General features: G+C 38.1%; 1 protein-coding gene across 7 annotated transcripts in view; it reads right to left on the bottom strand.

Annotated features, from left to right (window-relative positions):
* Positions 1 to 15191, bottom strand: part of ATG5 (autophagy related 5) — a 107164-nt gene that overhangs the window by 64723 nt on the left and 27250 nt on the right. For all 7 annotated transcript variants that reach the window (XR_013956551.1, XR_013956552.1, XM_080614933.1 and 4 more), the window contains exon 6: positions 11012 to 11106. Coding sequence is in view for 5 of the 7 variants with exons in the window: in XM_080614933.1 (XP_080471059.1) it covers positions 11012 to 11106 (95 nt within the window). In the remaining 2 variants the exon portion in view is untranslated. The remainder of the gene's footprint in view (positions 1 to 11011; positions 11107 to 15191) is intronic.

Genomic DNA, 15191 nt, shown 5'->3' with positions numbered 1-15191 from the left:
ATTAAAAGAATCATAGAATAGTTAGGGTTGGAAAGGACCTTAAGATCATCTAGTTCCAACCCCCCCTGCCATGGGCAGGGACACCTCACACTATACCGTGTCACCCAAGGCTCTGTCCAACCTGGCCTTGAACACCACCAGGGATGGAGCATTCACAACTTCCCTGGGCAAACCAATCCAATGCCTCACCACCCTCACAGTAAAGAATTTCTTCCTTATATCCAATCTAAACTTCCCCTGTTTAAGTTCTAACCCGTTACCCCTTGTCCTATCACTACAGTCCCTGATGAATAGTCCTGCTCCAGCATCTCCATAGCTCCCCTTCAGATACTGGAAGGCTGCTATGAGGTCTCCACGCAGCCTTCTCTTCTCCAGGCTGAACAGCCCCAACTTTCTCAGCCTGTCTGCATATGGGAGGTGCTCCAGTCCCCTGATCATCCTCGTGGCCCTCCTCTGGACTTGTTCCAACAGTTCCATGTCCTTTTTATGTTGAGGACATCAGAACTGCACACAATACTCCCAAGTGAGGTCTCACAAGAGCAGAGTAGAGGGGCAGGATCACCTCCTTCGACCTGATGATTACGCTCCGTTTGATGTAGCCTAGGATACAGTTGGCTTTCTGGGCTGCAAGAGCACACTGCCAGCTCATGTTCATTTTCTCATCGACCAAGAATATTGTATGTCTTCATGTAATTATGCAATCTTACTCAGCGTGTCAATTTTCTTCTATAGAAGTGTCTCCAAATTAACTCAAACTGATTTTCTTGCATTTGCATACTTTATATGATCAAGAAAATATAAACTTGTGGTCAAAATTCTAACTTGTACACATACCAAGTACAGTGAAAATATTGTTATTCTTGAAAGCACTCTTAAGAGTATTACACAAGCTGGAAATCCTTTGGTTTTTGAGCGTTAATGATCACTGCTTTAAAAACAAGAACAATTATAGTATGTGTTCCCTTGGTGGAAGCTTTAACTTGTTATGGTTTGTTATGTGGCAAATATTATGTCAAGAATTGATGCAAGCAATACTTAATGTCAAAATTAACTAGTATCTTAGTCAAGACCATGGTTAAATTAAAGCCACAACCAGAATTATAAACACATCTGGAATACAGTTAAATTTCTATGTAGTAGGGCTTATTAAAGTTATGTCTAGACAATATTACTGAGCAATTTTTGGTCATGAATGGTTAAGGACTATTCTCCAAATCATGCTTGGGTAAAAAACTTGCCTTCCTTAAAGCCTTGCACTGAACAGAGCACACTGTATGAAGCAACTGTTTCATGCAGTTCTACCCTCCTACACAATTAACAATAGTTTAACTTTACTACAAACCTACAAAGAAATATGACAACTATTTCAGTTAATTCACCCACACGTTGAGGAACATTTCTTGCTCATCTTTAAAAAAGATTAAGAACCATTTAAAATACCTCCCTTTTCCATATTGTTTAAACTGGCAATGTTGCTTCTTTAGAGTCTTTTAGAAAAAGCTTATGTAATGGCAACAAAATGAGTTATTACAACCATGTAAAACATTTGAAAGTCCAAGCACATGTTCTAATCTGAAAAAGATATGCCTACTTAGAACATGTTCTTTATTGAATTTAAGAGATGAAAAAATTAATGGGTTAACTTAATTGTAACAGCTCAGAATAACAGACTTTGCTTCAGTTTCTATTAACTGTTTCTAAAGATGCATCATGCTGTCCTTACTGATTCTGTATCCATGCCAAACATACATCACATCATGTAAGGACATAAAGGAGAAAAAAGTCACAAACTTCCCTCAGAACCTTCTATGAATTCTAGATTTTAGCTTTGTAGGATCAAGTAAAAGCCCGTCACAAAATTCACAAGAACAATGATTCCTAAGGAACAGTTTAAGCTTCTGTGGCTTGATAAAACATCTACTGGGTTTTCCAAACAGCTTTTCAGCATGCTAGCATGTTGATTCTGAATCACAGAATTCCAGAGTGGTTGAGGCTGGAAGAAACCTCTGGTCCAAATCCCATACTCAAGCAGGGACACTTATAGACAGGTAAATGTCCAAGAAGCTTTTGACTATCCCCAAGGACAGGGACTCTGCAACCTTGGTGGGCAACCTGTGCCAGTGCTTGGTGACCCTGACAGTAAGTATTTTCTGATGTTCAGATGAAGCCTCCTATGTTTCAGTTTGTGCCCACTGCCTCTGGTCCTGCCACTGGGCACCACTGGAAAGTACTTAGCTCTTTTATGCACTTTCCCTTTAGATATTTATACACATTGATGACATCCCCCCATAGCCTTTTCTTCTCTATGTTCAACAGTCTCAGCTCTCCCAGCCCTTTTCCCCCCCCCTCATATTAGATGCACCAGTGCCTTAATTATCCTAGCAACCCTTTGCTCAACACTCTCCAGTAGCTTTATGTCTCTCTTGTACTGGGGAGCCCAGAACTGGACCCAGCACTCCAGGTGTGGCCTCACCAGTGCTGAGTAGAGGGAAAGGAGCACCTCCCTTGAGCTGCTAGCAACACTCCTCTCAAAGCAGCCCTGGATACTGTTTACCCTTCCTTCCCATAGATCCCACCATTGAACTCCCTGGATTCTTTTCATTTAAAAGCTGTTTAGGAGAACCTTCACATTTGTGAGTGTAGGCACTGAGACACTTACGAGATGTTCAGAGATTGTAGGCTCTTCCATCTGAAGCGGATGCGTTTCATAAAAAATTCTTATTGTAGAACCTCAGTCCCACTGGGTACACTTAAGTAAACGAAAAACCCTGAAAAAAACCTCTTCATCTGCACACATATAGCAGATACATCCAACCAAGTGACCTTTGCCAGAGAGGGATAAAAACCTAGAACTGAAGGGGCACATGACATAATTCAAAATACAATGCAGATACCTTACCTAGAGGCAGCAATTTAGCTTCACAAGAACCCCACCCTGCAGGTCAGTTTCAGCCAGAGTGTATATTGTCAGAAGTTCCATTACCAGTTCCACACCAAAAGTTGCAGAAGTACGACTCACAACCACTTTCATGTCAAAATACTTAACAAGCATGGCTGAACCACATTCTAGCTGTAGCCTGGTCTTTCATATTATCTGTTAAATTTGCTTGTGCAGGGGAAATAGCCCTATATTTCCTGAACTACTGAATTTCCATTGTTTAACCTCAGGTAAATTGTACAGATCCTACAAGCAGAAGAAAGTCAACACTCAAGAGAGTGATAACAACTAGAACAGACAGCAGGCAATGGTCCTAAGGCCAAAAATAACAGAAGCTAAATAGAAGAAGCAGTTCCAAGAGACAGTTTTGTTGAGCACTGAGAAGACAGAGACATATACAATATAAGTACATCCTTGAAGTACTAAATTTCCTTCCCCAAAACGGATTAGTATTTACAATTGGTAATGTATCAAGGTATGTGAAGAATCAGTGACAACAAATCAACAGTGCCTTTCACAGCTGCAGTGTCTTAATGCGCTTATACTGACCTATACTAAGTGCCACATGAAAGTAAGCAATTGAGTACTGACTACCTATAAAGTAAACACCTTCAGAAATGGATTTGCATCCACAATATCAAACATCAGATTGTTTGCTTAAGATCGATGGATATTTCAATACTTCACATAACACCTTCAATCTACTTAAAAGCATTAAGCCAAATAATTCTTAGTTTTCTACAATAAACTAGAAGAAACTCCTACAGTCAAGGATAGCAGAATTTCAGAAATGTGTTTGTTAATTCATAAAGTATTCCTAGAGTATGGTGCCATATCTCACCATAGGATGTTTGTCATAGGTTTGTTGCATTCCACGCTTACCTGTGTACAATTTGCTTTCAGTCTTCTGGAAAGTGCAGACAGGAGTCTTGGTGCTTTCCAAAAAACGAACACTTTCTGTATTTTCTAGTCTTCAATTCTGTGCAAATTTAACCTGCTTTATTTATTTTAGTTAAAAATAAGTAAAGGAACCATAAGATGGCATACTGATCTTGACAAACCAAAACAGCCACTGTTGTGACGTTCACCTATGCAGTTAACTTTTTGCATCATCATCATAGGCTAGGCTTTGTTCTAGTTTAATTCCTAAGCAATAGGCACCCTCATATGCCACACAGCCACAGAAATAACCCTTGAAGAAAACACTCTTCATCCCTCTAAAGAAAAAAAAAAAAAAAAAAAATCCATATTTTGCTTTTCCCTTTTTGTGGAACGTAAAGCAGTTCGCCAACTGTTTTGGTTCTGTTTGGTTTGGGGTTTTTTTTGCTATTACATCAGAGTATGAGAGCCATTCTCAGAGGGATACAGCACTGGATTGCAAGTTTCAGGTAACAAAAATCCCTCCTACTACAAAATAAGAACCTGACCATATGACAAAATATGTAGTGGAAGTGGCAAATCAGTTTGTGTTGACTAAACCAAATGAAACAGAGAAATGATCAGCTTTACTGATCAAAAGAAAGGCGACAATATACCAAAGAGTACTGCATTTAAATTGCAAGATCTAACAGTAACTGTACACAGACTTAATTCATACGAATTATTGCTTCATTCACTTTTCATCCCCACCTCTGATCATATTCATATTCTGAAGAATTAATACTCAAGGCTCAGGTGAAAATTGCAATTTTTTTTTTTTTTTTAATTGCATGCATATAAATTTTCATAACAAATTTAGGGTGATAATAAATATACAAGAGCACTACCTTAATAAAACAGTTTACTTAAAAAAAGCCACAAGAATCTAAACCTCGTGGTTTAAATTCAAATTTGTAGCATGAACATTTACATAAACTTATTTATATCCAAGTTCATTATCATAAGACAATTCACAGAAAGATGACCCATTAGGGTTTTATATAAGAATAATTTGCTAAAAAGGTAACTAGCAATTTGTGATTAGTGAGTGCTAAGACGTTCAGTAAGATTAAAGCATTTTCAAATTAGAAGTAGGCTTTTTATTTTTCCCCCACTAAGTGTTCATTATTTCATTGTATCTCAGAATGTATTTTGACTTATCTTTAGCTAACAAAAAAAAAAAATCTATATAACTATTTACAAAAAGTTAATTTCTTTACTACTGACATGCTACCAGCTTTGACACACCTAGACACTTAGAAGAGTATCCAATAAGATAAAAAAGGCTTTAAAACAAAATACTACCCAATTTTCCCTAATATGCAGAATTCAGTATATCCCTGGATTAAAATTGCTTTAGGCTACTTATAATTCAGAACCTTAGCAAACTGCTTTTCATGCAAACAAAACTACTTTATTCTTTGTATATAAGCTACATCTACACACAACTCGAAGATTTCTGTAGCTTCTTTTGACAAGCCTGATTTAGCTTAGAACTATCCAGCCTGGTAACAGTCCAACCAGCTCAGAGAAGCTACCCAAACAGCTGTTTTATAGTCCCATCTTTCCTGCATCTCTTCCCCTGAGAACTGCGCAATTCTCACAATAGCTCTGAACTAGGCTGATTGATGATTTTACAGATAACTTGGGCATATTTATGTATTGACAATTTCACAGATAACTTGGTCGGATATATGTAAACTTTAGTCACATCTCTGACAAGTAAAGGTTATAATCACAAAATTCTTCTTTTAAACTGATTAAGCCCCCACTCAGTACCAAGATTCTTAAAGGGACAAGGCTGATCTTGCAAGTGAGATCCCTAAGTCTTAAAAGAACTGCATGGACATTCCTTAATACATGTAAAAAAAGTCATTTTTAACAGCATTAGTTTGAGCTAGCCCATTTCACTTTGCACTTAGATGGACCAAAAAAGCTTAAGCAATTACAGAACAACTGTGGTGACAGTGACCTTCAACTCAAGGTGACAATCTGTCAAATTGCTATTACTTTCAGCACAGAACAAAGCAATTAAGTTCACAAAACAAGTATTCATAGTAACTTATTGATCATGCTACCCATATGCAATACTTCATAGAAGGGTTGGTTTGTTTGTTTAGCTTTTTTTCTCCCAGTAATGAGGCACTAGGAAAAAGATGTGTCTACCAAAGCTTTTAAACTTTCTTATTCGTAAAGCTTTGATTTTGAACTAATTTAAAGCTGGTGAACATATGCTGGTGCTTCTTCAGTTCTGAGCCATCAGTTATTAGAATAAGTCATTCTGTGTACTAGATGATGAATCAAAATCCATTTTTTTCTTTTCAAGACAGAAATGCAGCTGAGCACAGCTCTGTTACACAAACCAACCACCATTTCACATTGTTTTGCTATTCACTCAAACTTCCTCTTTGTAAAAGGAAGTTTTTAAGAAATAAACTGATCTATTTTCAGCAGATCCTTTATGAAAATGTCATTTTTAATGAATAACAAAAAAGTTAAATACGGTATTAAACACAGGTCTATTCAAGAGTATTCTGCACCAGGCAACAAGATGCTGAAACTTGCTGTGTTCTGTTGCCCTCTTCCGGTTGACAGCACTTAAATCTTTTAATTCTTTTACTCAGCGAGCCATTGCATCTCAACTTCTTTCATAAAAATGTTCAAATATGCAGTTTCAAGTAGCAGTTCACTTTACCTCTATCCTTTACCTTTATGCTTAAAGTATTTTTGATCTAAAATTCTACAGAAATAAACTTTACTTTTAACCTCTACGTCTTTCTAATACTAATTTTGAGGATTATCAAAATATCAGCTAGTGTTTGAAAGATGACTGAAAAAACAACTTCAGTACTGGTAAGCAAGCCTCATGACAAGGGGCTTAAAGAGCTTAATTGATTCAGCTTACTGAGGAAAACTGAAGCTGCTGAAATTGTAAGTGAACTTGGAAGGGGAGAAAGTCAGAAGACTTTAAATTGGTATAAGGCAAAAAAAAAAATCTAGAAATTGAAGTCAGACAAATTCAGCCTTGAAATGCAGTGGAGACTTTTCACCCCAAAAACAACAACAGAAAGATTTTAATAACCCACTAGCATAAAAGGGTGGATTCATTGTTAATTGAAAACTTTACAAGTGGACCCAGTATCTTTCCAAACAATCTGTTTTGATCAATTGTCATAATATGGATCAAATTGTGATGCTGATTTGTATACTGTGCATACATGGGTTTTGCAATTAATTATCTGAGCTCTGCCAATTAATGTGGCAATACTACTAAACCAGTCTTCCACTGCTTCGGAAAGGGCCATGCTCAGGCTTCTGATTCATTTATTGAGACAGATATTAATACTGCCTTAGAATATTTCATTTCCTTCTCCTGGCCTGCTATTTTTAGAGTACAGGCCATGGTGAACATTTAAATCTATTTAGACATCTTGGTACTGCAACCTTGACAGAAAGAACAAAGTGTTAGATTTAATCCAGGTATTATTAAGTATGGGGAATTTTATTCACATTGCTAAAGCAGATAAACATCCTAACAATTTGTGAGTGCACAATTTAATCACAAGATCTTGAGAGACTTACGATAGGAAAAACCTGCTCAAAGCTAAGGCCTATTAAGTAATTAGACAATAAAACTAATAACCTAATCAAAACCCTTAGAAAATAGAGGCAAAGGAAATGCTCATTCCAGTACCACGTTCTAGTGCCATCTCTGGTACCCAAGTAAAGAAACAAGCGAACAAATAATTCCAGACCATCCGGTTTTGGGCTGGCAAACAACCAACAGACAGCCTGCCTTAAGCCAAGTGCAACTCTAGAAAAGCACACAAAAACATGTAATGAGTAGTTTAAATATGTTTTCTTCTACATACTTTTGTTATTTTATTCTCAAGAATGAAATGCTACTTACAGCTGGAAATACAATATACCCATAGGGCAGGCTCCAGAGGAAAGGAGGAAGATTGACAAGAGCAAGCAAGAGCAAGTGGGTAAGCATGACACAGAGCAGGAGCAAGATACCAAAACTCGTGGATGAGTGCAAACTAAGTGCACAACAAATGAGACTCAGAGTGGTTCATCAGGGTTCATCAATCTCCATCAGCACATAGAGACTCCTCTTCAGTGCCTGACTAATAGGCCCTGTCATAGTGCCTGGAGCCAAAGACTGATGAAAACTTCCTGCCATCTACCAGCTATATATTTTGCTCAATTAGAAAGTGCAAAACCAGCTAGTCTTATGAACATGGGGAAAAAGTCCTCAAGCCAAACTAGTTCTAGTACTGTACAAGAAAAGCAATGCTTTTCAACATGTAAGTGAATGCTTTTTAAAGCACAAGTGAAAAAAAGCACTCTATTCAACAGTACTATTAGATAAAAAAGCAAGAAAGTTTTCATGCACCTGTCAACTGAAGACACAGCAGCTTATACTTCTCAAGTAGTGACATGGGGAACCTTATTTTTTGGTTTTTTGGACACATGTAAGCAAAAGTGTCAAAAAAAAAAAAATCACTATTTTTAAACCATCTCTGGTAGAAAAAGTTTCCACCTTTGTCAAAGGTTCATGTGTGCAAGCTCCATGATGACACAGCTCACACTATGACAGCTGGTAACAAAATCTCCAAGATCTCTCAGCCAACTTTTAAAACTGCAAATGAGTTGATCCTTAGCAATACTCTTTTACTTCATCTTCTACAGTAGATGCCTGGATTCTGGTCCAATCTTGACTGCTACACTTAAAAGAAGAGGTGCTGGACAAGGGCTTTTACAATTTCCTGTGGTTAGTTTAGCTCTGACTTACTCAAGTACAATATTCATATTTTTGCCATCTTTTTCTCCCACACACACCATCAGATTTGGATATCACACAAGGTATGATTCATATTATTCTTTAGAAATGTATTTCAATAGACAAGCTTTACAACTGAAAGAGTATTTTGAGTTTTGAAAATATCAAGCCTCCAGTGAAAAGCACATCCGGTCACTTTATCGCATACAGTTCTTCCTGCAGCAGCTTCTCCAGATACATTTAGTAATTCCCGAAGCTGATTTTTCTTAGTCAATATCATAATCTAGTACATTTCTTTGAAGGAAAACAAATTCATCCACCTCATACTGCCCAAACATAATCTAATCAGTTCCCTTCACAGAATTTCCTTCTAATAATTTTGGGGTAATGGAAGGTATAGAGACTAAGAGGAGGAACTCTTTTCCATTGAAGACAATGCCTAATATTTCCTGCCATCCACCTGCCTATCCTTAAGTATCTATAAAAACACATGGTGAATAAATATCCACTGTAACACAAATCCAGGCTAAATTGGTTTTCAGGTATTTATGTAAGGATATGCAAGCAACCAACTAGAATGCATAGCTGACTTCTACCAGCACTAATAGAAATTTAATCCAGTCAGGTGGGGGTTAAATACATCTTAAGAATACTTTGGAGGTGGTTACTTCAGCATATGCAAGTCTCACCAAGTACTGTAGGATTATGTTAAAATTACAGGAAACAATTCCTTGCTCGGAATTAAATAATAATCTCACCCTCCCTAATGTTTTCTGAAAATTACTTTAAACACACAGACTTTTATGATGAGCAGTAATCAGTACACAGACCAAACCAAGCAAAAAAAGCTAGAAACACCTGCATCCACTTTTTTTAAAAAGAGGAACATTACATTCAGAAATATTAAGAGAAGCATTACTGAAAATAATACACATCAACCTTCACAAAGGCTGTCTCAGGATCATCTTTATTTATGCCTGGTTCTTCATTCTTAGTTAGATATTTTTGGTTTAAACTATAGCAAGTAAGGGTTTCCAGTGGAAAAGATAATGAGAATGAAAATACATACTACTGGCTGAAGGGATATATATTCCTGAATTGCCTTTTTTCTCTCCTTTTTTTTTTCTATTTTTTTCTATTAAAAAAAAAAAAGCTTTACTAGCTTGAAATCATGTGATATAGAAAATTTCACTCATGGCTTAAAGGTCTGTACCTTATTCAGACAGCAAAACCTCAATTTTTGCAAACCCATTTACCTGATTTCTATGAAAGGACTTAAAACAAAAACCCTAACAAAACAAAAACAAACAAAAACACCCCCAAGCCTATCAGCAAACAAAAAGCCAACTTAGTTACCAAACAAACAAAATGCTGTGGGTGAACTACTTTTCCTCATACATATTTTTTGATGCTTATAAAAACCTTGCCATCTGCTATGATCTCTAACAAAATAACTGACTTCCGTTCTCAATCTAAGTTTCACTATGACAGTAAATGTCTTAAATCTAACACTAAAAGTTACTTCAGTCTCACTGTAAGCTTGTATAGCTTTGCATGGTCATTAAAGCCTGTTCCAAAGGTAGTATCAGACTACTCAGTACTACGAATAAAGGATTTTTGATAGTTACAGGTGCAAAACTTAAACGTAAATAGATGAAAATGTTTTGAAGACAGAACAGAGCAGAACTGTTTCATTTGCGGAGAGGCTTCATTAATTCTGTATAAACTTTTAACTATACATAATTCCAAACTTCATTTTGACTTCAATGCTATAAAAAACTAAGGGGATATAAAAAAATTGTGAAGGATTCCAAGGAATAAGTCTCCAAATAAACCACTGAGAAAAACAGGTGCACTGGCAAATTAAAACAAAAAATATTCAAATCCAGTTTTGGATTGTATAATACACAACTACAAGATGAATGAAAGAACTACATGCAAGACCTACGCCATTACTTTCACCTTATAAGGCTAACAAGAAAAGAAGCGTATACAGTGATTGAGGGAAAAGTGTTGCTCCTGAAATATCTGAGGTCATTCTGCACTCAAAGCAGTCTTCACAGTTAGCAGTTATTTTTAATGATAGAATTAGCCTTTTAAAAACAAAGCCCCAAACATAATCTATATCAGCCTTAGTACATTCTTAAGTATTACACAGTTACAAATGGTAATTATACATATTATTACAAATGCAGTCCATATATAACTAATTTGCTAATTTTTACAACTCAAAGATCCAGCAATGATGAGCATATAAAGTTATACCATAATGTTAGAAAAGGGAATGTATAATTCTGAAAACAGATTACGATATATGACACGTCAGTGGGAAACTTTGGTAATAGTGGTTTTATTTCATTTTCTCCTACCTGATAAATTCTAAATGGGATGTATCGAAATCCACTATCTTCAGGAGGATACTCCATGAGTTTTCGATTTATTGCCCAAAACTGCTCAAATTTATCTGTGAAGGTAAAATTAGATTTTGTTAATATTAATGACACATATTCTTTTCCAGCCCAGAGGTAAATGAGACAGGATTGGAAAAACATAAAAAGCATGCAGAATTTCCTTATGTAAGTTTGACCTATATGAATTTATTTTCATAGAATCATAGAATAGTTAGGGTTGGAAAGGACCTTAAGATCATCTAGTTCCAAAACCCCTGCCATGGGCAGGGACACCTCACACTAAACCAGGTCACCCAAGGCTCTGTCCAACTTGGCCTTGAAAACCGCCAAGGATGGAGCATTCACAACTTCCCTGGGCAACCCATTCCAGTGCCTCACCACCCTCTCAGGAAAGAACTTCTTCCTTACATCCAATCTAAACTTCCCCTGTTTAAGTTTTAACCCGTTACCCCTTGTCCTACCACTACAGTCCCAAGTGAAAAGTCCATCCCCAGCATCCTTACAGGCCCCCTTCAGATACTGGAAGGCTGCTATGAGGTCTCCACGCAGCCTTCTCTTCTCCAGGCTGAACAGCCCCAACTTTCTCAGCCTGTCTGCATACGGGAGGTGCTCCACTCCCCTCATCATCTTCATGGCCCTCCTCTCGACTTGTTCCAACAGTTCCATGTCTTTTTTATGTTGAGGACACCAGAACTGCACACAATACTCCAAGTGAGGTCTCCCGAGAGCAGAGTAGAGGGGCAAGATCACCTCCTTCAACCTGCTGGTCACACTTCTCTTGATGTAGCCCAGGATACGGTTGGCTTTCTGGGCTGCAAGCGCATACTGAAGCCGGCTCGTGTTCATTTTCTCATCGACCAACACCCCCAGGTCGTCCTCCACAGGGCTGCTCTGAATCTCTTCTCTGCCCAACACCTGTAGCTATGCCTGGGATTGCTCCGACCCAGGTGTAGGACCTCACACTTGGCATGGTTAAACTTCGTAAGGTTGGCATCAGCCCACCTCACAAGCGTGTCAAGGTTCCTCTGGATGGCATTCCTTCCCTCCAGCGTATCAACCGAACCACACAGCTTGGTGTCATTGGCAAACTTGCTGAGGGCGCACTCAATCCCACTGTTCATGTCACAGACAAAGCTGTTGAACAAGACTGGTCCCAACACTGACCCCTGAGGGCCACCACTTGTTACTGGTCTCCAGCCGGACATGAAGCCATTGACCACAACTCTTTGCATGCGGCCATCCGGCCAGTTCTGTATCCACCAAGTGATCCACCCATCAAATTGATGTCTCTCCAATTTAGAGACAAGGATGTCATGTGGGACAGTGTCAAATGCTTTGCACAAGTCCAGGTAGATGACATCAACCGCTCTACCCCTGTCCATCACTTCTGTAGCCCCATCATAGAAGGCCACCAAATTGGTCAGGCAGGATTTCCCCTTAGTGAAGCCATGCTGGCTGTCACCAAGCACCTTGTTGTTTTTCATGTGCCTTAGCATGCCTTCCAGGAGAATCTGCTCCAAGATTTTGCCGGGCACAGAGGTGAGACTGACTGGTCTTTAGTTCTCTGGATAATCCATTTTCTCCTTCTTGAAAATTGGGGTATATTTCCCTTTTTCCAGCCTTTGGGAACTTCACCCGACTGCCATGTTTTTTTAAATATAATGGCCAGTGGCTTAGCAACTTCATTCGCCAGCTCCTTCAGGACCCATGGTGGATTTCATCAGGTCCCATTGACTTGTGCACGTTCAGGTTCTTAAGATGGTCTTTAATCAGATCCTCTCCTACAGTGGGCCTAGGGTCTTCATTCTCACAGTCCCTGCATCTGCCTTTCAAGACATGGGTGGTGTGGTCAGAGCATTTGCTAGTGAAGACTGAGGCAAAGAACTCATTAAGAACCTCAGCCTTCTCCAAATCCAGGGTAGCCAGTTCTCCTGATAGCTTTTCCCTACATTTCTCTTCCCTATTTGTTCTGAAGCCAAAGGTAAGTCACCTGCAGTCTCCTATAAAAACTGTAATGTGGCAACTTACCAAACTGAAAGAGAAAGCAACCTGAATTCATATTGTATCTCCCACTGTTAGGGAAATATTGGGCCACAATACGGATTTTGTTACCTCAATAGTGTCTGTTCCCCCACCCCAACCCCCACTGCTACTGGTCCACATTCTCAAAGTTTATTAAGAATACCATATTTTTCTTAACTATATACGAATAATAGGTGTAAAGTAAAGAAACTAAAATCATAGAAAAACTTCTTGAGGGGTTTACATTTGTATATGTAAACCTTAAAATAATCTTCAGCAATGTACAATATAATCAGAAAATATACTGCCGGTTTCATGACACAACCTGAAAATAAAAGGTTATGTTTGAAACACATTTTTGTTAATATTATCCAAGTAACTAGGTTTAGTAAAGTAGCCCAAGGCAGCATACCATTTCATCCTGTTCAGACATTACAAGAACTGAATAGCTTATTGTGTTTAAAATTATTAAGGACAGCACAGTCTAGAGCCACAAAGGCTTTTATACATGCAAATCCACTACTCAAATCAAGGAAATAACAAATACCAAAAGTGACAGAAAGGGATATCAAGAGCTAAGATGAATAAAGCTGCTGCTAGCCTTACTAGAGAAGGCAGCTTTAGAAAGGGAAAAGCAAGAAATAAGATCTGTTACAGGCTCTAACTCCTCAAGACACCCAAGACAGCAATGTTTATTCAGGAGCAGTTTTTCCAATTTTCCCTCCTCAGCACAATATTCAGACAAGTTTCAAGAAACCTGGTGGTATAACAATTACAGAATTCAGCCTCCTTGAGGTAAGGTGAAATTCAGGAAATTTATTCACAGAACAAAGGATCTTCCCACTTCCAAAACTGCTAATAACAATTAAAACAACTGCAGAAAATTGAAAGAGTCTGAGATTTGCTTCACTCCCATGTACAGCATAGATGCCTGTCAGTGCACTAAAAGACATGGTTAATATATATTGCAGGTTTTACAATGCATTGCTTTTCCTGACTGAATGTGATAAGGCAGGAATTTCCAAGAAATGGCAGATAAACTCCTGTCAGGTATTCTGTAGGAGCATTTCCTGATACTTATCTCAAAGTACTTCCACACTTTTGTTTCCTGAGAGACAAGTGCCTCTTGACAAGCACTTATGTGAGCAGCAGTCAGCATCACCATGCAGGCACCTGCCTGAGATGAGAAGCTGCTTGGACACAGGGCACCACCCCATAGCTCACCAGCTAGGGAGCTCAGCAGGTGACTGTGACAGTGATGATCTTGGCTCTGACTGCGCCCAAGCAAGCCTGCATTTGAGAACCCCAGCCTACACTCAGAGGTTTATTCTTACAAAGTCTGACACAAAGAATGACTGACCACATCCTCCTCACAAACTCCATCAGTGGGGAGGTGAAGATCTAGCACACTTCCCTCGTCATTGGAGACAGCATTGAGAACGGCTTACAACTTTCACTACAGACTGTGTGGACAGTAGACACTGATTCATTTATACTTCAGTTACCACTTCTGACTATATACTCAGTTGATAAAATGACTAATTATGTGATACACAAACCAAAATAAACAAAGCCTACTTAAGCTAGTTAGCTTCAGCAGACTCTTAAATAAGGAATTTACATATTTGGAGACATCCTACTTAAACATAAATGAAACAAACATAACTTCATTTACTTGTTTACTATTGCAGTAACTAGGAAAGTTGAGTGAACAGCTTACTGTTCTCAAAATTCAACAGAAATGAGCAAACACATCTTATGGATCAGAGGAACATGGAATTCTGAACAAATAACAGACAGTAACAGCTTAAAAAGATTTTCCCTTGTGACATATATGGCAAACAAGTGAATCTTTGAAGGATAAAAGCATTAAACATTAGTAATGTACAGTTAATTCACTTCTTCATTCCAACTTCCTCACCTCCCAGAAATTACGCAGGCAATCTTATTTAAGGCAGTAAATGTACAAATTTATTGTTCTCTGAACAGTGAGACATTGCTCAAGACAATCTATTGTTTTATCAAGATATTTAAATTTCTAATATTTTCTAAAAGTAACAGCAATAAATCTGCAACAGTTAACAAGGAGACTTGTTGCATTTTCATGATCAAGTAT

Source organism: Psittacula echo (assembly GCF_963264785.1).
Source record: "Psittacula echo genome assembly, chromosome: 4".
Lineage (NCBI taxonomy): Eukaryota > Metazoa > Chordata > Aves > Psittaciformes > Psittacidae > Psittacula > Psittacula echo.
The sequence above is the reverse complement of the archived record's forward strand: the minus strand, read 5'-3'. Positions and strand labels throughout refer to the sequence as shown.